This window comes from Mustela nigripes, chromosome 16 (genome assembly GCF_022355385.1).
Source record: "Mustela nigripes isolate SB6536 chromosome 16, MUSNIG.SB6536, whole genome shotgun sequence".
In the NCBI taxonomy this organism is placed as follows: domain Eukaryota; kingdom Metazoa; phylum Chordata; class Mammalia; order Carnivora; family Mustelidae; genus Mustela; species Mustela nigripes.
This window is the reverse complement of record NC_081572.1, coordinates 48,641,139-48,660,860: the sequence shown is the minus strand read 5'-3', so window position 1 is coordinate 48,660,860 and position 19,722 is coordinate 48,641,139. Positions and strand designations below refer to the sequence as shown.

At 52.1% G+C, this 19,722-nt stretch overlaps 2 protein-coding genes across 6 annotated transcripts in view; one reads left to right on the top strand and one right to left on the bottom strand.

Moving 5' to 3' along the window:
• MPRIP (myosin phosphatase Rho interacting protein) overlaps positions 1 to 8,848 on the top strand; it is a 144,435-nt gene extending 135,587 nt beyond the window's left edge. For 3 of the 5 annotated variants that reach the window (XM_059378788.1, XM_059378787.1, XM_059378791.1), the window contains one exon: positions 2,009 to 8,848. In XM_059378788.1, coding sequence (XP_059234771.1) covers positions 2,009 to 2,080 — 72 coding nt within the window. In that variant the 3' untranslated portion in view covers positions 2,081 to 8,848. The remainder of the gene's footprint in view (positions 1 to 2,008) is intronic. The other 2 variants (XM_059378789.1, XM_059378792.1) reach the window with 1 other exon arrangement.
• Positions 8,849 to 14,280: 5,432 nt separating this feature from the next.
• Positions 14,281 to 18,800, bottom strand: PLD6 (phospholipase D family member 6). The gene is made up of 2 exons (XM_059378782.1): positions 18,218 to 18,800; positions 14,281 to 15,992 (listed from the first exon to the last, which is right to left on the bottom strand). The coding sequence occupies exons 1-2, from the start codon at positions 18,657 to 18,659 to the stop codon at positions 15,745 to 15,747; spliced, it is 690 nt and encodes a 229-aa protein (XP_059234765.1). The 5' UTR covers positions 18,660 to 18,800; the 3' UTR covers positions 14,281 to 15,744.
• Between the last annotated feature and the right edge of the window lie 922 nt (positions 18,801 to 19,722).

Here is a 19,722-nt window from a genome sequence, read left to right as displayed (position 1 = left end):
TGTCATTGGTGCTGTTTAATGTGGGATCTTACACATACCGTCTTCTGTCCTTTATCGACGTTCTGTTTCTATATCCTGGCTCACTCAGAAGGCTAGAAAGTCTCAGTGCCTGTTAAGGCAGGCTCTGCTTAAGAGCTTCATGGGTTTTCTGGTATTGAGACCAGAGCGAACCTTTCCCCATGGGTTCTCATGAAGGCCCCCGTCTGGTAGTGTGAGCATGGGGTCACAGAGGCGCTTGTTGGGGAGACCGGCCGTGTGGGAGGAATGAGTCCAGGGAGCCACAGTGTACAGGGCCATTGTGGGGCTCCATTCTTCCCACCCTTACAGCTCAGTGGTATGTGGCACTGGGCGCACAGCTTGGGCTGCCCCTCATCGCCCTACTACCCTGCTACAGTCGTGAGCACAGCAGGGACTCTGACAGGGCATGGGGGGGAGCACATGCCGGGCAGGACATTCGCCATCCTTTGAATGGGTAGGACAGAGTGGTGTGGCACCGGACAGGCCTGCCTGTGTGCCCTGCACTTAGGTGTGGGGCCTCCCACATCGTGGCCATGCATGCCCAGCACGTGTCTGAGACGACCTGCTGTGCACAGGGCAGCTTGGTCTTAAGCACTTGGGAGAAGACCCAAGAGCATCTGAGACAATTACATGCATTAAGGGAATTTCAGGTTTCAGGTTCAGAGTGGGACATGGATTTGCCCCCATCCCCTACCTGTTGAGCCCACCGAGTAGCAAGCTTTAACAGTGACCCTAACCAATTGCTTACATAGGCGTCCATCTGGACCAGTGGGTTTCAGAAAGGTTAGCCATAGAATCCTTTATTTTAAGAAAAAAAAAAAAAAAAAAGCTGGCTTTATTCTTTTTCACACAGAACAGTTCCACAGTATAAAAAGCAAGCAGAGCTGTTCTCTGTAATGTTGGGGGAAGCCCCTTGCAGGCGGCCGGGTCCCACAGGCTCCACTCATGGGCTTTGACGCATCAGGCCAAGCCACATCGGGAGCCCCGAGGAGCGTATCATGGCTGGAAACGGCGGGCTGGGCGCTCCAGACCCATGGGAGCAGCCTGGTGCTCTGATTCAGGGGTGAAGCTGGTGTGGTCCTTGGGGGCCTGTACCCAGGTCAGCTCTAGCCTGTGCCAGCCCCAGGAACTGGCCATCTGAGGCTGGAGTTGAGAATTGCCGCGGAGATCCTGTGGCCGCTAAGACACCAATCCTATCCCAACCAGTGCCGGAGTCTCCCCAGCCATGCTCCGAGGAGATCTTCCTGCCCTCACTGAAAGAGCAGATCTTTGGCAAAGCCTCTAAGAGTAAAGCGGGACGTATTTTGTCCCCCTGGTAGCAAAGTGTCACTCATCCTGGAACCCACAGATTTAAACTTTGCTGAGGTCACACATGAAGAGACTATTGGTTTCACATTCTGAAAATCGTAGTAAATATGTTGACGTGTTTCCAGGTTTCCAGTAACCGCAAATCCTGCCAGGCTATTGCTCAGGGAGTGCCAGGAGTGGGCCTGAGGGGGCAGGCGCGGCCGGGGTGGGGGCAGCCCGGGGAGGAGGGCTCCACAGCCACACGCCGCCAGTCACAGCCTGCGACGTCTGCAGGCTGCGTCCCGATGCTCAGCATCACGGTCACAGAGGAAGTAGAGGTGGACAGGACCCCCACCCCCCCACCCCCGCCAGGAGAAGGATGTGGACGGGCGGATTTCTAGTTCTTGGCACAGCTTTTGCCCCTGGCTGAACCAATCTGGTCGCTGCTTGTCTGAAGAGCCCTAAGCTCAGAACTCAGCTGCTTACACACGTGGTCTGTTTCTCTGGGTTTTTCCTTTCTCATCCAGATAACACCATCTCACAGGGGACGGCTCTCTCCTTAGCATGCCCCACTAATCTCTCGAGGAGCCCCTCCTGCCCCACCCCGCACCCCGGCACCTGCACCTCTGCCTGACTGCAGCCGCGCCTGTGGTGCTGGCCGGGCGGTTAACGGTCTCTCTCTCCTGCTCTCATCTCCACCCAGAGTCTGAAGGAAGGCCTGACGGTGCAAGAACGCTTGAAGCTCTTTGAATCCAGGGACTTGAAGAAAGACTAGCCGCGTCCCGTTCCACTTGAACACACACCCCTCCCAGCCTGCAGCAGCACTACCCAAGCGCTGCTTTTTGTCTGTACCTTTATTTTTTATTATTATTATTGTTGTTGTTATGTTGTCATCATTAACTGTGGGTATGGATGCATGAGAGACTGGTCTATGGGTTGTTCACACCGTTCCCTGCTGTGTTGATTCCAGCTTCCTACGTCTTTGTCAAAGCTTTTTTTCCATGGTATTCTCAAACTAGCCAAGCAGCGAGGGCCAGGAGGGCCGTCCGCTCCCGGCCAGGGTCTGCGCAGAGCCCCCGCCCACCGCTATCCACCGCACTCACTGTCAGTATTAAGGCCCAGCAGCCTGTCGATAAGCTAGCTTGTTCCGCCGGGTGCAGGGTGCGGAGTCGGCGAGGGCGGCTCTCGCTGGGCTGTGTGTGGGCCCCGCAGGGAGAGAGCAGGGCATCAGGTGGCCGCGCCAACCACTCGCGCGCCTTCGGGAGGAGCTGGAGGAGCAGGGGGGGGGACGTGGCTCGGAACCTGCAATTCACTGCCTCCAGCTTGGGAGGACAGCACTTTGTACTCGTCCCACTACTTCAGCTTAGAGCCACACCCCAGGTCATCGTGGGGAACCTTTCACGACCTGGAAAATGTCGAAAGCAGCCATTCCTATTTTTGTTTGTTTTTTATTAAATCTTGCACAAAATCCCGGCCCCTCTCATTCCTTCCTACGCTCGTTGCTTTCTTGGTCACTAGCAGCCCTGCTCTCTCCGTAAAGACTTGCGAGTGTTGCCCTGCAGCCCCAGGGTTTCAGACGGAGCTTGCAAACAGTGATGAACTCGGTCCTTGAGGGGGAAGCCTGCTCAGGTGCTGAGCCTTTCTGAAAGAAACATCCACATTGCTTTTGAGAAGGCTGAGTGAAGACCCCTATGTTAAGTCAAGAAGAAAGTAGAGAGGATGTTGGAATCAGATAAAAACTGCCCTTATTACCTGTTTTTAACTCTAACCTGAGCTCTGAAAAGTTCTCTTGCAGCGTTCAGAGAGCCCAGAGTAAACGTAAACCAAGAGAGTTGCTTTTTCTACTAGTTGGAGTGAGACCTTGGAACTGTCAGGAAATGCTGCAGTGGTTCTCAGGAGTCTCCTGCCCCGGGATTTCCGTCGTGGCCCCGGGAAGACCAGCAGTCTTGTTAAGACAAGCAGCCCAGGCAAATGGCAGCAGTGCCGAGGCCTTCAGGGTGGGCAAGAAGCATCTGCAGAGTGAGTGGGGGTCCTATTCTGGTCTCGCTGTGTCAGCACTTCTGTTAGGTCTGTGGGCCCTGGAAAAGGCACCGTGCCCTATCTCTAGATTCAGTTAAGGCCAGGGTCACCCGGGAAAGCCCTGGCAGGGCCTGGGGCATGCCCTCTTCTCACTGGAATAATCTCTGAGCTCCCCCTGGCGCCGAGCCTTTCCCTCAGCAGCTTCCAGACTCTTAACCCACACCTGTCACTCCTTGGCTCCTTTTCTCCCATGTTTTCAAAAGCAAGAGAATATTCGGTCTGGTTTTTTCATTCTGCTGCTCAGACATTGCTCCCTGCACCACCCCCCTGGAGATTGCTGTTACTTCTAGAAAGGACCATGATTTTGTGCGTGTGCCTCTCAGAATGGGAGCATAGGGAAGGGATGCTCAGCCCCCGGGGCCCATTCCCCAAAATGCTGTCTAATGTGTGTGTTCTCCCAGCAGAGGGTGTGCTGTCCCGCAGGATCTGACGGGACAGGGGCCGCGCCGGCTGGCCTCTCTGCCGGCTCCTGCTGCCCTGGGTACTCTGGCTCTTCTCCAGGCAGCCCCTCCCTGCCTCCGGCCCTCCCACCTTCGTGGCAGGGTCACTGTGCCGAGTCAGCCTGTGGCTGCAGCGCTCTGACCAGGCCAGAGAGCACCACATGCACTCGTCTTCATCCTTTCCTCTCGGGGTTCACCCTCCAAATTCTGGGAACATGAGTGCAGCATGTGGAGGTCAAAGGCAGAGACAGGGAAACCCTTTCACCGCAACCTCTGAAGGCTTCTCCTCCTCGCCTCAGAGACAAGAAGCCATGGTCCTGGGGCTGCTACCCTCTGGAGGTTACCAGTAAGCAGTCTAGAAAGGGGGGTACTCTGGCTCCTCTCCAACAAGAGGCTGCTCCCGCCACAGCCTCCAGAAGAAGCCCCGAGCCAAGCCTGGTCTTGCCGAGCGTTGCACAGTGACCATGGCTGTCGGACCAAGACCTCTGGCTGGAGGGAGCAGGCAGAACAGAACAAAGAGGGGTTTCAGTGAGCACCTGTGTGTCGCACCCCAGTCCCCACTCCGCCCTGCAGGCCCCCAAATCCCCCAGGAAGAATTTAGCCACCAGGTTCCAGAGAAAACAGAGTATAGTTGAGGAGGTGAAGTTAGTTTCTGTGCTGATGGAGGAGGATCCTATGGGGGCTGCAGATGGGGTGATGTGGGTGATTGTCAGGGGCACTCCCACCACCCCTGGGGTGGACCGCACAGCGGGAGTGTCCCCCTGCCCTGGGGGCAGGGGGGTGACATGAGAACAGGGATTGAGTCTGTGCAGTCATGTTTTCTTTCCTGGTCACTGGCTCATCTATAACCCGCTGGCCCCTGCAAGTCAGCCCTGCCAGACACATGCAGGGGGAGACTGCTCTGCTGCACGGCTCTCAGGAAGGCAGACAGATGTTTCCGTGCGCACACGGACGCACACTGGGCCACGCCCTGCTGCTCGGGCTCCTTTGGCGGTGCCGGTCCGGGGGTGAGAGCCAGCCTCCCGGGCCCAGTGGATGTCTGTGGCCCCTGTCGGCACCATGGCAGTGGCTACAGGAGGTGGCAGACGGAGCACACCGCCCTTGGAAATGGAGGCTTGTGCCATGAGGCATCAAAATGGGTCGGAATTTGAGAGAGGAAGCTGGGGCCGTCCTGGGGCGACAGGTAGAGGCCACAGTGGGGATGTATGCTTTGTCAGCAGCCCAGACCAGAGGCCTCTCCCTGGGACTCCAGCAAGTAGAGAGGCCAAGGACAAGGGAAGTCTGTCACCCGCTCACTGGCTAACAATGAGCCGGCAGGGGTCTCACGAGGGCAAGGCTGGGAAAGGGGGAATTGCGGTGTGTAACAGAACTGTGACCCTCCAAGTCTGCCTGAAGGGGAGGCTGACAGATGAGGCCAGGAGACGAATCCGATGGCACAAGAAGAATCTCTTTAGAGATCTCGTTAATACTCTGGAACACTGACTGCTGGCCTGAGGATGGAACGTGACCCCTTTTGTCACTGCTGCCTGGTGCTCCCCTTGGCAAGTCTGTTTTTCAGCTCATCCCGGGCCCGAGGCAGTGCATGAGGCCGCCCCCGCTGGGCCCGTGGCTCAGGGCCTACCCCTGGACCCCCTCTCCGTGACCATAAAATGACAGCTATACAGGGCCCTATGTGCTCGCTGGCTAACCCCCCAGGGCTGTTCCCCACTCCCCTGAGCCAGCCTGCAGGGAACTTCTCCAGAAGGTTCCTCCCTCCCACCCATGCTGGGAACTTCCCCGGCTCCTGGCTCCTTGGGCTGCCTCAGCCTGCAGGCTCTGGGCAGGGACAGCTCTCCTCTCCCCTCCTTGGTACTCACTGGCCAGCTTCATGGCTGACCTCATGCCTGAGTTCAGAGGCGGTTCTCCAGGGACTCAAAGCCATTTTCAGTTAGAGTGGAAGGACTGTAAGCCATCAGCCCGTGCTCTTAATGTAAGAGGATTCCTGGAAGGAAGTTTGGAAGGAAGTTTCCTCCTCATTGTTCTAAAGAAGCTTGGAATTTTTAACACTTTCCATTCTAGACACAATTTTAGAAAGCCAGATAACTAAAACCGAATTCTGTGCCCTCCCCCCGCCTCCCCGCCCCCCGCTTTTATCACCAAGAAAGCCTGGATTGGGGGGGTATTTTCAGAGGTTCACAAAGGACAGGGAATTATGTATAGTATTCCACTTAGCAGGAATTAGATACTGAAAAGGAAACAGCTTGGCATGCTCACCGGAAGCTTTAGCTCTCCAGAAGCTTCAGTCGTGTGGAATCCCTCCCACCCTGAACACACCGAAACTGCGCCATGGCTGTGTTTTCTGTTAGGCGTCTGCTGGGTCACTGGGTCTGAACCTCTGTCCCCACGCCCGGCCCCACAGCCCCGCCTTCCCACCAGCTCGGGAACCGGCTGGTGCAAAGGCTTCTGAAAGTTCCAGTGTTGGCGCACTGCTCTCTTCCTCTTCCGTCTTGGGCCCCTCTGCCTCGGGTCCCTGTTGAGAGAGGAGGCCCTAGGCATCCAGCTAGCCCACCAGCGACTGGGAAGGAGCACTAGTGGGTCTGCCACACGCTTCCCACCTGGGACTTTCTCCGGCCTTTCCCTACCACCAGATCCCTAAAAGGTGTGTGCTTAGACATTGCACGTCTGATCCTAGGAAAGGTCTTTTTACCTACCTGAGATCGGGCCAAAAGCTAAAGTCCTTGACTGTTCTCAGCACCGAGTAGGACACTGTGGCCACGTCCCTTCTTCCGTGGCCACGTCCGCCCGGTCCTCAGAGTGCTGTTAGGACGTGGAGCCCGTTGAAGCTGGGAACGGTGCGCTCTGGTCACAAGCCCAGACGCACTCTTAGCCAGCTCATGCTTTCCTCAGTTGAAGACTGAAGCTGAGAATCCTGCTGCAGTGAGTCTGGTGAAACCACTGCTTTGGCATCCTTTGCTAGGAAGCCATGACCCACACGCAGAGTGGAAACGAACAGTATCGCTGTTTCCCAAGGGGTATGCTGGGAGAGACCCCGCCTCATTCTTGTGCCCTTTGGAGAACGAGTTGCAAGTATTCTTGGTTCTTTGTAAAGGGAAGAGGGCTCCCGTCTCCGAGTGTTTCAGCAGAGTAGGAGGAATCCATCAGCTACCCCCGGTGTAGGGAGCCAGGACGGCCACTCAGATGCAGCCCAGGCCCTTGTCCTCTCCGTGTCTACATGGGCTTTGGGAAGAGAAGCCACTGTGCACTCTGTGTGGATGCCAGCCTCTCTGTATTGACAAGCAGCTGTGTTTATTTTGTTTAAAATAACCTGTATATTATTCAGAGTGAGCAGTGTAAATATTATTCGGAAGTTACCGCAGGGATTTTTTGTGTGTGACAAAGTTTGTGTGGGTTTAAAAAAATAAAATCCTATGCAGACCTCCCTTTGTAAGCTAGGGCGGATGGCTTTGAGTACAACCTTGAACTCCACCCAACATATAAGGAAATGTTTTCATGACTGATATATCTTTTTAAAAGCTGTGGCCACTTCACGGGGGGGTTGTAAAGAGCATATGACAGTCTCTGAGATGACAGCAGGCCTGCCTCCGTGCCCGCTGGCCATGCAAGAACACCGCGATGCTCACCGCCAGAGCACTCCGAGCCCTGCAGGGAGAGCAGCGTAGGGAAGAACCTGGTGGGGCCGTCTTCCCCGTCCAGGCCGGGCTCGTGGACAACCTGGACGGAGACGTCATTTCGAGCACCGTTGTGGCCGGACTGGCCTGACTGGGTGACCTGGGAACTCTTGCCGGGCTGGGCATCTGCATCTCCTCAGCTCCTGGGTTCTGTGGTGGGACGGCGTCGAGGCACCAACCTGGCCACGCTGTCACTTTACTGCAGGCATCCGTGGCCATGTGCGGTCACAGCATCTGAGAACTGGATCGTCGGTACTCAGGCTGAGCCAGGAGGGCATGCAGGTGGAGGCACACAGTCCGTGGCGGCCAGTTGGGGGGAGACTTCCCAGGACACAGTTGGGACACCGCAAAGGAGCGGAGTTCTGGAGAGGCAGTGGTCACCAGCACAGTGCACCTGTCCCTCTGTCACTTGTCCCAGGCCTCTGTCTTTGCCCTTTGCACTAGTAACATACATTGCAATTTTGTTTCATAGCAAGCTAGGAATAGGTCATATAAAGAACACTAAAGTCATTATTGTGTCACGTTTCTATCACAAAACCAATTAAAGTGGATTTTAGGATTTACCTTTAGTATTATCGACTTATCTACTGATTGATTGTTAGGACTTAAAACCAGTTAAGTGATAAGAATTCATGTGGTTTTCCTAAGTAATATTTATAAAATGTAAAGTTTCTAAGTGACTCAACAACTGTAATTCTTTACTTTTCTCACTACTAGACTCTTCTATTGGCGTGAATGTCTCAGGTCAGCTGTTAGGGACACGACGCGGAGCCGCGGGGGGAGCTGACACAGGGACAGAGTGGAGTGTGTGCGCGCTGTTTTCTGCTGTGACGAGTCAGGACATAATCCACAGCATTGGTTTCTGCCACAGCGAATTCTTTCAGCCGTCGGGTGATATTCCAACCCAAAGCGTGTATGATTATTCTAACGGGTGTTTAATTTCTGTACTAACGCTAAACAATATTGTTCATCAAACCCAAAGTGCCGTGCAGGGGTGCGCAGAGGCCTGGGGAGCGTGGGCGAGCCCTTCATGCCGGCCTGCAGATGTGGCGGGGCCCGGGGCTGGGGGGCATCCCGTGGGCTGCGCCTTCCTCCCCAACAGATGAGCCTGGCCAGCCGAGCCGCCCGCCCTCTGGGACAATTCAAGACGGTGATGGTGTTGTTGCGGCTCTTTTTTTAATTAACAGAGTTTCTGAACGACTGTTCGCTACAATTTGAAGTGTTACTTTGTCAGAATATTTATTCCTTTGTGTGACATGCTAGATTCCCACGGATGTTGCTGATCATTTCTACTTTGTAAATATTACCTAACTTTACATAAACTATATCATAATAAACTATTTTTGCATCACCCTTTGCATGCTGTGAATGAGGTTTTGTGTAGCGCAGAGACATGCAACCTATGCATTGAGGTCAACATTGTCAACATTTAGAAAGTGGTCCGTAGCCTGGAGACTTCTACTGGAGTTTTGCTTTTACTTTTTATCATCTGCTTATTTTATTTTTTAAAGATTTTATTTATTTATTTGACAGAGATCACAAGTAGGCAGAGAGGTAGGCAGAGAGAGAGGAGGAAGCAGGCTCCCCGCTGAGCAGAGAGCCCAACGTGGACCCCAAGATCGTGACCTGAGCCGAAGGCAGAGGCTTAACCCACTTAACCACCCAGGCACCCTTCATCTGCTTATTTTTAAACAGTGTTTGCAGAGTTCAGGATTAGTTGTCGGCATTTTAAAATCAGGAGACTTTACATCATGAATCTACTGAGGGGACATTGGCTCCGTAACAGAAACCTCCAGGGCGGGTCAGAAGCACTGTGCGAAGTCCTGAGGAGAACAAGGAGCTACGTAACTAGCAACCAAGAGCTCGAATTCTCTCATCTCTGCCCCTTTATAATTACATTCATCTACAGTAAAGTGTTACTCTTGGTTTTATTTATTTATTTATTTATTTATTTATTTATTTGACAGACAGATCACAAGTAGGCAGAGAGGCAGGCAGAGAGAGAGAGAGGAGGAAGCAGGCTCCCCACTGAGCAGAGAGTCCAATGTGGGGCTCGATCCCAGGACCCCGGGATCATGACATGAGCTGAAGGCAGAGGCTTTAACCCACTGAGCCACCCAGGTGCCCCTTACTCTTGGTTTTAAAGGAGAGAATATATCATACCTCATGACCAAATCCCCACACACGGCCCCCAGTAACAACCCAACATTTCACAAAACAACACATCCTTACTAGAATATGCTATGATGTCATATGTTAAAATTCTGGTTGTGACCTACTGAATGAATTTAAAATAAGAAACTCATTTTCCAATATTACCACAACATTTGGAATGAATTATGTGGAAATGTGTGGAAATCCAAAGTGTGATTCAAATATACATACACAAAACTAAAATCGGACTCTACCCATTAGAAATCGACTTACAGAATTCACAAAACCTAGAAGAAATAGAGTACAGACATATAAAGGATACATACTTCCAATGTGCTATTCCAATTATTTAAGGATGTTTCAATAATTTTTATCCGTTAAATTCTAGGCACTGGTCCGATGTAATGGTATTCTAATAGATCTAATGCACTTTTGTGTTTTTTTTGTTTTTTAAGCTCTGTAAGCGCTGTTGTGAACATCAGTTGGCATTTGGAAAATCCAGCACCTTTTCATGATGAAAACACTCAGCAAACTAGGAATAGAAAGGATCTTATTCAATATGATAAAGAACAGCTATTAAAAAAAAAAAAAAAAAAAAGACAACTAACCATACTTAATGGTGGAAAACTGGGGGCGCCTGGGTGGCTCAGTGAGTTAAGCCTCTGCCTTCCGCTCTGGTCATGATCTCAGGGTCCTGGGATCGAGCCCTGCAGGGAGCCTGCTTCCCTCTCTCTCTCTGCCTGCCTCTCTGCCTACTCATGATCTCTCTCTGTCAAATAAATAAATAAAATCTTTTTAAAAGGGTGGGGGTAGAAAACTGGAAGTGTTCTCCCTAAGGTCAGCAACAAAACAAGGATATCTGTTCTCACCATGTCTATTCTGGAGATTTTAGCCACACAAGAAAAAGGAAAGACATCCACATTGGAAAGAAGAAGTAAAACTGTATTTGTAGATGACATGATCTTGTATATGGGAAATCCTAAGGAACCCACCCCCCCAAAATATCAATTAAAACTGATAGAAGTTTTGCCGTTTTGCAGGATACAAGATTCATAAACAAAAATGAATTGTATTTACTAACAATCTGAGACACATTAAGAAAACAATTCCATTTGGAATAAAATCAAAAAGAATAAAATACTTGGGAATCAATTTTTTTAAGAAAGTGTAATACTTAGACACTGAAACTGTGAAAGATTATTTAAAGAAGACGAATCCTATGTTCATGAATTGGAAAATGTGCTATTCTTAGAATGGTAATACTTCCCAACGTTGACCTACAGATTCAACTCTATCCCTACCATAACCCCAGCTGCTTTTGCAAGATTCATATAGAAATGTAGCGACCCAGAACAGCCAAAACAATGTTGGAAGGAACGAAGTTAAAGAACTTGCTTACTGGATTTCAAAACTTGCCACAAATGCTAGGTAGTCAGGATAGTGTGGTACCGGCATAGGAACTGACCTGCAGGTCGATGAACCATAATTATGAATCCAGAAATAAGTGATTATATTTATGTAATCAATCGATTTTTGACAAGGGTGCCCAGATCATTCAACAGGGAAAGAATAGTCTTTTCAACAAATGGTGCTGGGACAACTATTCACATGCAAAAGAATGCCGCTGAACCCCCTTCCTCACACTGTACACAAAAAGTAACTCGAAATGATTCACAGACCTGGCCCAAAGTGGGCAGGCCCAGTGAGGGACAGGGATGAGGACGATCATCAGGAGGACGTGGCACAGACAGCCATGTTGAGGCCTCAGCTTTCCACTCTGCTGCCTTTCCTGCCACCACTGATCCCCAAGGATCATCTGCCCTTCAGTGCTGTTGTTTCTGATTACAAGAGGGTTACGATCACAGGTTCTATTTCATGGCACATCACACATCCTGCACGATTACAAGAATGCATGAAAAACTCCAGGTAAGAGAATTTCTTCAGGATTATAAAATTGTTATGAACAGAACTGCAGGGGGAAAGTATTTGAAAACACTGGATTGCACAGTGCTAAAAGTGCATAGCTGAATCATAATTGGGTCACTTTCTGAATCTATAAAGTCTGAAAAAAAAAGTTTCATAGGCTGACACATAAGACCTAAGAGTATAAGACTCAGAAAGAAACACAGAAGCCAATCTTTGTGACTTTGGACTGTGCAAGTGTTCCTTAGATATTGACACCAAAATACAAACAGCAGAAATTAAAAAAAAAAAAAAAAAAAACTTGGCAAATTTAACTGTATCAGAATTACTAACTGCACACAATACCCAAGAAAGTGAAAAGACTACCTAAAGAATGGGAGAAAATCTTTGCAAATCACATGTCTGGGGGCGCCTGGGTGGCTCAGTTGGTTAAGCGTCTGTGTTCAGTTCAGGTCATGATCCCAGGGTCCTGGGATCGAGCCCCACATCAGGCTCCCTGCTCAGTGGGGATCCTGCTTCTCCCTCTCCCTCTGCTGCTCTGCCTGCTTGTGTCTCTCACTTTGTCAAATATATAAATAAAATCTTTAAAAAAAAAAAATCTTATGTCTGATAGGGGACTTGAGTCCAAAATATAAAAAGAACTATTACAATTCTTATAATTCATAAGTCAAAAGTTGTAACTTCTAATTCAACGATAAAAAGGCAATCCAATTTTTTAAAAAGTGGCAAAGGACTCGAATAGACATTTCTCCAAAGACAACATATAAATGACAAGTACATGAAGAGACACTCAACATCCTTAGTCATCAGGAAAACGCCAAGTCAAAACCACAAGACACCACCTCATACTCCATAGGTTGGCTATTATTTTAAAAGTCAGTGGTAGGGGTGCCTGGGCTGCGCAGTGGGTTAAAGCCTCTGCCTTCGGCCCGGGTCATGATCCCAGGGTCCTGGGATCGAGCCCTGCAACAGGCTCTCGGCTCAGTGGGGAGCCTGCTTCCTCCTCTCTCTCTGCCTGCCTCTCTGCCTACTTGTGATCTCTGTCAAATAAACAAATATTTTTTAAAAAGTTAGTGGTAGTTTTTTGTTGGCAGGGATGCAGAGAAGGAGGAACCCCCAGACTTTGCTGGTTGGAATGTAAAATGGTGCAGTCACTTTGGAAAAGTCTGGCAGGTTCTTGGTAGAGTTCTAGGACCCAAAAATTCTACTCCAAAGCATATACTCAAGAAAAATGAAAACATGCTTCCACATGAACACTTACATGTGAATGTTTCCTTTACGTGTAACAGTGGAAACCACTGAGATGTCCATCAGTTGATGAATGGGTTCCAAACACATGGTCTACCCACATGACACTACAAGAAGTGAATACTGACACGTGTTACAACAGGGACAGCCCTCAAAAACACGCTGAGGCGCCTGGGTGGCTCGGTCAGTTAAGCATCTGCCTTTGGCTCAGGTCATAATCCCAGGGTCCTGGGGTCGGCTCCCTGCTCAGCACAGAGGAGGCTCCTTCTCCCTCTGCCTGCTGCTCCCCCTGCTTATGCTCTGTCAAATAAAATTTTCTTTTGCCTGCTAAATGAAAGAAGGCAGGTGCAAAATGCCACAGACTGTGGGATTCCAGGTATATGAAATGTCCACAGTAGGAAATTCCAGAGAGACAGGAAATAAGTCAGTGGTTGCCAGAGGCTGGGAGTGAGAGAGAATGAGGTACTGCTCTTGGGACATGATTTCTTTCTAGGGTGATGAAAATGCTCTCAAATCAGAGTGGTGCATACTTTACAGGGGTGCATCTTAGGATATATGAATCCCAATGAAGTCTTTTCAAAAATGCAATCAGTTGCTTTTTAAAAAAAATAATAATTCAAAAGAACCAATATGTGCTTGAAATTACAATACAGGTGCATGGGTTCACTCAAACCCTCCCAGGGGGGTTGACACTTGCCACACACTACTCCCACGACAGTGGTTTTCAATCACAAGCGTTGCAAGAGGAAGTTTTATCTTAACTACAATTCTTTTCCAACCAATTAACTACCACCTGAAACTTGTGAGATGTAATATCCCGCTGCTCAAATAATGAAGATAGCAATATAAATGAAACTATTAAATAAAAAATGTTACGAGATGAGATCATTTCGGGATCCTGAAAACGTTTCATCCAGGTGGCTCGGCTAGGTCACCTCTGCACCCCGTTACTAATATGCATCCGCCTGGCCCGGCCAGAAAGGGCTGGGGTCACAGCAGACGCAGACTCAGCAGGGGCAGCGGGCTGCCTGTGTGCCCACCGTCACAAGGTGGAGGAAAAAACCTGGAAAGTCCGCCACCAGCAGCAGGGACATGTTGGAAAACACTTCCTGGCTTCTTGCTGGCTGGCTGGCTGAATCAGGAGACAGCGTGCACACCGTGCCGCACTACCACACAAATGATGCGGTCAAGTTTCCCACACGGGGGACATCGCAGGGGCAAGCAGGCCCGCAGTGCAGTGGCTAAGTCCCTCCCTGGAAAAAGCACCTGCCTTACCTGTGGAAAACTCGAGTTCCCCCAGCACCACGTTCAGGTCTGGCTCCTCTTGGCGGCTCCCATCGTGACCGATGGCTCCGAAACAGCTCCAGGTCGTCCACCCCCACCAAAATGTTACTTAATAAACAGCACCCACTCTCTGAGCAAAAGGCAAAGAAACACCCAGTACTACCATTCCAGAACAAGAACATATTTATTTAAGTGTGCCAGAAGTCCAGGACAGCCCGGCTTCATCATTCACAACACAGGATACAACTTCTGCTCTCCCTTCAGAACACACAGTGCGGGAAAAGACAGGTGAAAAAACACTTTCAGTGTCCAAGCATTTCTCATTTCCGATCTATGTATTTTATAGCTTCGGTTACATCAGAAAAATTAACTTGAGGTTTACTTGCCCAACACAGTAAGTCACGGATCACTTTCGATGGGCAACACGCAGCGTGACCGCTCTGTGCAGGTGGCTCGGCAGGCGTGAGCACACCAGGAGTCACCAGGACAAGTCACACACCGTATCACTGATACAAATGACAAGATGGCAAAACCACCAGGGCCCACTTGAGCTATCTATAAATAAAGGTACATGTTACGAAAAAACAATCTAACTTTTCACAAATGTCCATAGGTAGCTATTCTCCTAATTACCAGTGAGAGCAAATCCCAGAGCCGACAGTAAGAACACATCTGTGGGGCGCCGCGCCCAACACTGGCCTCCCTCCTAGTTAACTCCTCCAGATGGTCAGGTAACTGGCCAAAACTGCCAGTGAGTCAAGTTCATGGGTATTACACTCAAGGTCACTTCGAAGCACACCAAATCAACTTGAATTCGAGAATGTGGACAAAGGCATAAGGAAAGGAAACAGAAGCAGCTTCTGGCCACTCGCAGTCCTCGCTGGTAGACCTTGCACTTGACCGCAGTGAGCACAGAGGGGAAGTGGCAGAACATGAACATCTTCAGGTGTATTTGTAGTAAAGGGTCATCATGTAAGGAGACCCGGGTAAGAGCACCACCTGCCGGCCACAGGGGGCCAGCCATGCTGACGAGGGAGCCTGGAAGGCAGCTCCCTGCTCCCGCCCAGCCCCTCTCTCCCCTCCTGCCCTTTTTCCTCCCCGACTTCTCCCCTTTCCCTCTGCAGACTCAAACCCGCCAAGAAGCCACGGAGGAGCTGGCCGCCTCTGGCCAACGCCAGGGCCCAGCGGTGCTGATGGGAGCGGCCGGGCCACCAGGAGAAGCAGAAAGCATTCTGGAGCCACTGGTGGGGGTGCTGCCGGGGTTGGCCAAAGCACGAGAGTCTCTAGAATCAGACTGGGGGTCAGCTTGCATGCTGGGTGGGAGCTGGCGAGCTGCAACCACACGGGCCCCGGGGCAGGAAACAAGTGGGCCCGCAACAACGCATCGGTGTTGCAGGGATGTCCCTGTGCTTTGTCACCCCAAATGCTCTTGAGTTTGCTTTAGTGCCCTGTGGACGAGAATGGAGGGTGCGCAGCGACTTCCTGAGATGTCGCTCAGGGGCCGCAGCTCTGGGCGCGACCCAGGCCAGTCTGGAGCCCCAGTCTCCGCAGCTTCAGTCTGCTTTCCACTCCCGGGACCAAAAAGTTTTGATACTGGACAGCACTCGCCCCCCAACTCCGCAGACAGAGGAGAGAGCACAGCTTCAGTGACTCTGCTTCTTTTGCGGGAAAAAGGTGTACTTGGTCGGATTAAACTCTTCCCAAATACGCTCAAATTCTTCCAGGAAAAGCCTCACATACTCCTCATCCTCCATAATCAGGACGTTCTCTCTGTTGTTTTGAATGGCTTGCGTGGTCCAGTTGAGGGAGCCGGTGATCAGCACCTTCTTGTCCACAATGGCGAACTTATGATGCATGTAGCCCAGGTCCTGGTCGTGTCGCACCTGGATGCCTGCGGAAAGGGCCAGTCAGCCTTCGCCACCGCCCGCCACACCCCCATGCCCACCCTCGCTAGCGGCTACGACTCTGCCTGTTTGCTTCTCATCTGGCAGGAAACGGGAAGGTGGTTCCCCTCCGGCAGGTGGTGGGGGCTGCGCCGGATGGGACCAGCAGAGGAGGGAGGGCCGAGGGGACAGGAGCAGGGGACACACACAGACATACACATACTGATTTCACACAACCTGCCTTCCTGTGCAGACAACTCTGCCCGCACCCAGCCCTGCAATCTGAGGGAGGTCTGCCCACCCCCACTGCTCTTGTACAACCCAGCCAGCACAGTCCTGTTGTTCCAGGACATCCTGGTTCCAGGACGAGCCGGCTCTGAATCCGGCCAGGGCAACCAGAGCAACCGCCAGCGGGGCTTTCCCACCTTCGAGCTCCCGCCCTGCCCATCCCGGGACCGGAACATGCCAGGAAACACCATGCACGCCAGGACTGCACCCCCCTGGGGAGGGGGTGAGCCTGAGGCAGAAGGACCACAGGAGAAGCCAGGCCCTGGGTGCTTCAGCGGCACCAGGCCGCTGAAAAAAACAGAGAAAACAGGCTCTCCCTGGCTTTGCCCCTGTGGCTCACTGCAAAGCCAGTAACGGCTGCCTCTTGTTTTCCCATTTGTCTCTCTACTACTGTTTTCAGCCTCCCCTCGGGCAGGACCTGTCTGTCCATTCCCCTCTGCATGGACCCTGGAGTCATGCCAACCTCACTGACAAGTTATCTGCTCAGTGAACAAGACCATTAGAAATAGGACTTAAAAGAACAGTTTAAAATAGGCTGTTTTGCAATGGGGCCACCAGGCTTCACAAAAAAAAATACAAGATGACCAAATTAGGATGGGCTATCAGATAAACAGATAATTTTTAAAAAATAACTATGTCCCATGCAATATTTGGGATGTACACTAAAAATTATTCGTGGCTTATCTGAACTTCAAATTTACCAGGGGATTTTGCCCAGCAGCCCTGCCTTGAAACCATCCTATCCCAGAGGACACAGACACCATTTCTCACAGCCTCTAATCGACCCACCACCAACTCCTGTCAGCTCTACCTTCAAAACGGATCTTAATCTGACCATTTTTGGGACGCCTCGGTGGTTCAGTCGGTCAAGTGCTCAATTCTTGATTTTGGCTCAGATCACGATCTCAGGGTTGTGGGATCAAGCCTGTGTCAGGCTCCAGACTGGGCTTGGAGCCTACTAACGTTCCCCCCACGTTTCCTTCTGCTCCCCCATATCTGACCATTTCTGCCCCCCTCCAAGTTACCATAGGCTCTCCCATCCAGTGGGACACCCAGAACACAATGTTACTCTGAAGTTGAGGAGGAAATACAGAACTCACAGGTAGGCCCAGGATCTGAATTTAGACCCTCTTCAAAATCATTCCTACTTCCCACTTCATCTGCCCTCACCCCAGAGGCAGAGAAAGGCCAGTCAGACGTGTATGTCATCCCCGTTTTTTGCAGCTCAAGGAACAAATTAACTGTTCACCAGCTAAACATTTTAACTGCACTTTTTAGCATCTTGTTTTTACTCACTTCAAAAGCTCTAGCATGAAATTCACTAGTGTAGTTAAAATGAAATGCCTTTTTCCTCCCTCATTGTATTAGCCCAGTCATTGCCGTCTTGGGGCACCTGTTCCCAAGCACACAGTACTGAGAATCTGCTAGCGGGCAGGCTTGACCCTTCATCTCTTCAAGACCATCGCGCTAGGCCACTGCAACAGTCAGAAACAGCTGGCGGGGCTGCATCCCCAGCTCTACCCACCATAGGCTTTCCCCAGTGTCCCAAGGCCAACATGGATCATGACAATGTGGGGAATCAAAGGAGCGTGGTGGCTTCCCCAGTGTCACTGGGCAGGCCCCCAGCCTCTGACAACGCCCCAGATCTTCCTCCACCGGCTGGGGACACACTCAGATATCCGCAGCACAGAAGCGCCAACCACGGGGCTAGGGCAGGTGCTCTCTCTGGATGGCCCTGGAGTCCCTCCAGGGTAGAACCAGCCCAACCTCACGAGGCCACCAAGGGACATGAAAGGGTCTCTCTCACCCATCCTCAGACCCCTGTAGTATCCGCCTTTGACATTGCCCCCTGGGTCAGGTCACGCGCCAGGTGGGGTGTGCTCCCCAAAGGGCTCCGCAAACCTGAGCTCCAAGCCTGGGTCCTGGCCGCTGCGGCCTGGCCTACCTGCCTTTCGTAGCAGGCCGATCTGGGAGCCGTTCAGAGCCATGTAGTCGCAGTCGGTGATGACCCGGATGCGCACCCCACGCTGGTGCAGCAGCTGCACCGCACGGCCCAACTGTGGGCTGGAGAAGGCAAAGAGGCAGAGCTCCAGGCTGGAGCGAGCGGCCAAAAGGGCGCGCAGCAGGCGGCTGAGCGAGCTCTCGCCGTGGGGCAGGCTGCAGGGGCAGCCTGCCGGGGGCCCCGACGGCCCCTCACCGGGAGCCTGAAGCAGGGCCTCCGTGCAGGTCACCTGCGACGGGAAGAAGAGCACCTCGCGCCGCGGCGGCCTTCGCCGCTCTTGCCGGCGCCCGGCCCGCAGCCAGTGCAGCACGGAGGGCAGCGCCTCCAGGGCCAGAGCCAGACCCAGGGTCGCCACGGCCACCATTTGCCAACGTAACCGCTCCATTCCGACTCGGCCCTCCTCGGCCCGCGGCCCACAGCGCCTGCACTCTCGCGACCACCGACACCCGCCGCCCCCAACCAACCGCTGCCCCACACGCCGGCGTCCCCGCCAGCCACGTACGTGCGACGCCCTCCAACACACACGCCACCCAACACGCATGCGCGCCCGGAGGCCTGTACAGCCACCTCCTTGCCCACCGCGCCTGCGCAACCCCACGCACGTGCGCCCGCTGTCCAAGCACCGCCCACCGGGCCTGCGCACTTGCCAATCACGTGCACCCGACCTTCCCCTCTACCACCGGCGTGCACCACGCACAGCACCTGTGCGTGCCTCCCAGTCGCGCCTGCGCTCTGGGCCTACAGTGTCAACGACACCCCACTGCGTCTGTGGGCCTGCTGGTCACGTGCTCCAGGCCCTGCCCTCCCAGCCCCACCGAGATCTGTGAATCCGGCTGTCGCCTAGACACCGCCCGCCACCCGTGGGGCCTGCCACAACCCAGGCCCTCCTCCCTTTGCGGGCTGGTAGAGCAGGGCTGACCTCGCAGTTCACACTTTCCCTTTTGCTTTGCGTACAGCCAGGCGGGACGGACAGAAAGGCCTGGAACACACTGAGAATGTCAAATAAGGAACACTTAGCCGGTGGCAGGGTTTGAACCCGAAGTGTCGCAGACCGTGGTGTGATGGGGATGGCCAAAGTCCAGCGTTAGGCCCCTTGTATTTCTACCACCTCTCCCGGTACCAACTTGGTATGTGAAGATGTCGTTCTGCTTGAAGCATAAACAGTGAAAACTGGGAAGTCCTTGGTCCTGACTTAGCAAGCGCCAGGCCCATGGTGTGTCACCTGAGAGGGACTATGCCTTTTCACGGGGACAGAAAAGAGAGTCAAAGAGTAAGATGCTTTTTTCTTTCCCGAATCTTGGTTAGGAATTTCCTTGGTTCATTTGAAGACTGCTTGTGGTCTTTGAAAGGAAATGATACTCAGAGAAGCAATTATCATATGCTTTCTCTGAAATGAGGAATTAGAGAGGCAGGGCTAGGGTTCGTGGGGGGAGGGGAGGGAAAAATTA

What these genes read in the sequence shown, in the direction of transcription:
- PLD6 (XM_059378782.1), bottom strand. Translation starts at nt 18,659, where the DNA reads ATGGAGCGGTTACGTTGGCAAATGGTGGCCGTGGCGACCCTGGGTCTG. An exon ending in CGGCCTGCTACGAAAGGCAG is followed by an intron (nt 15,993 to 18,217) that starts GTAGGCCAGGCC and finishes CCCTTTCCGCAG; the next exon opens with GCATCCAGGTGCGACACGAC.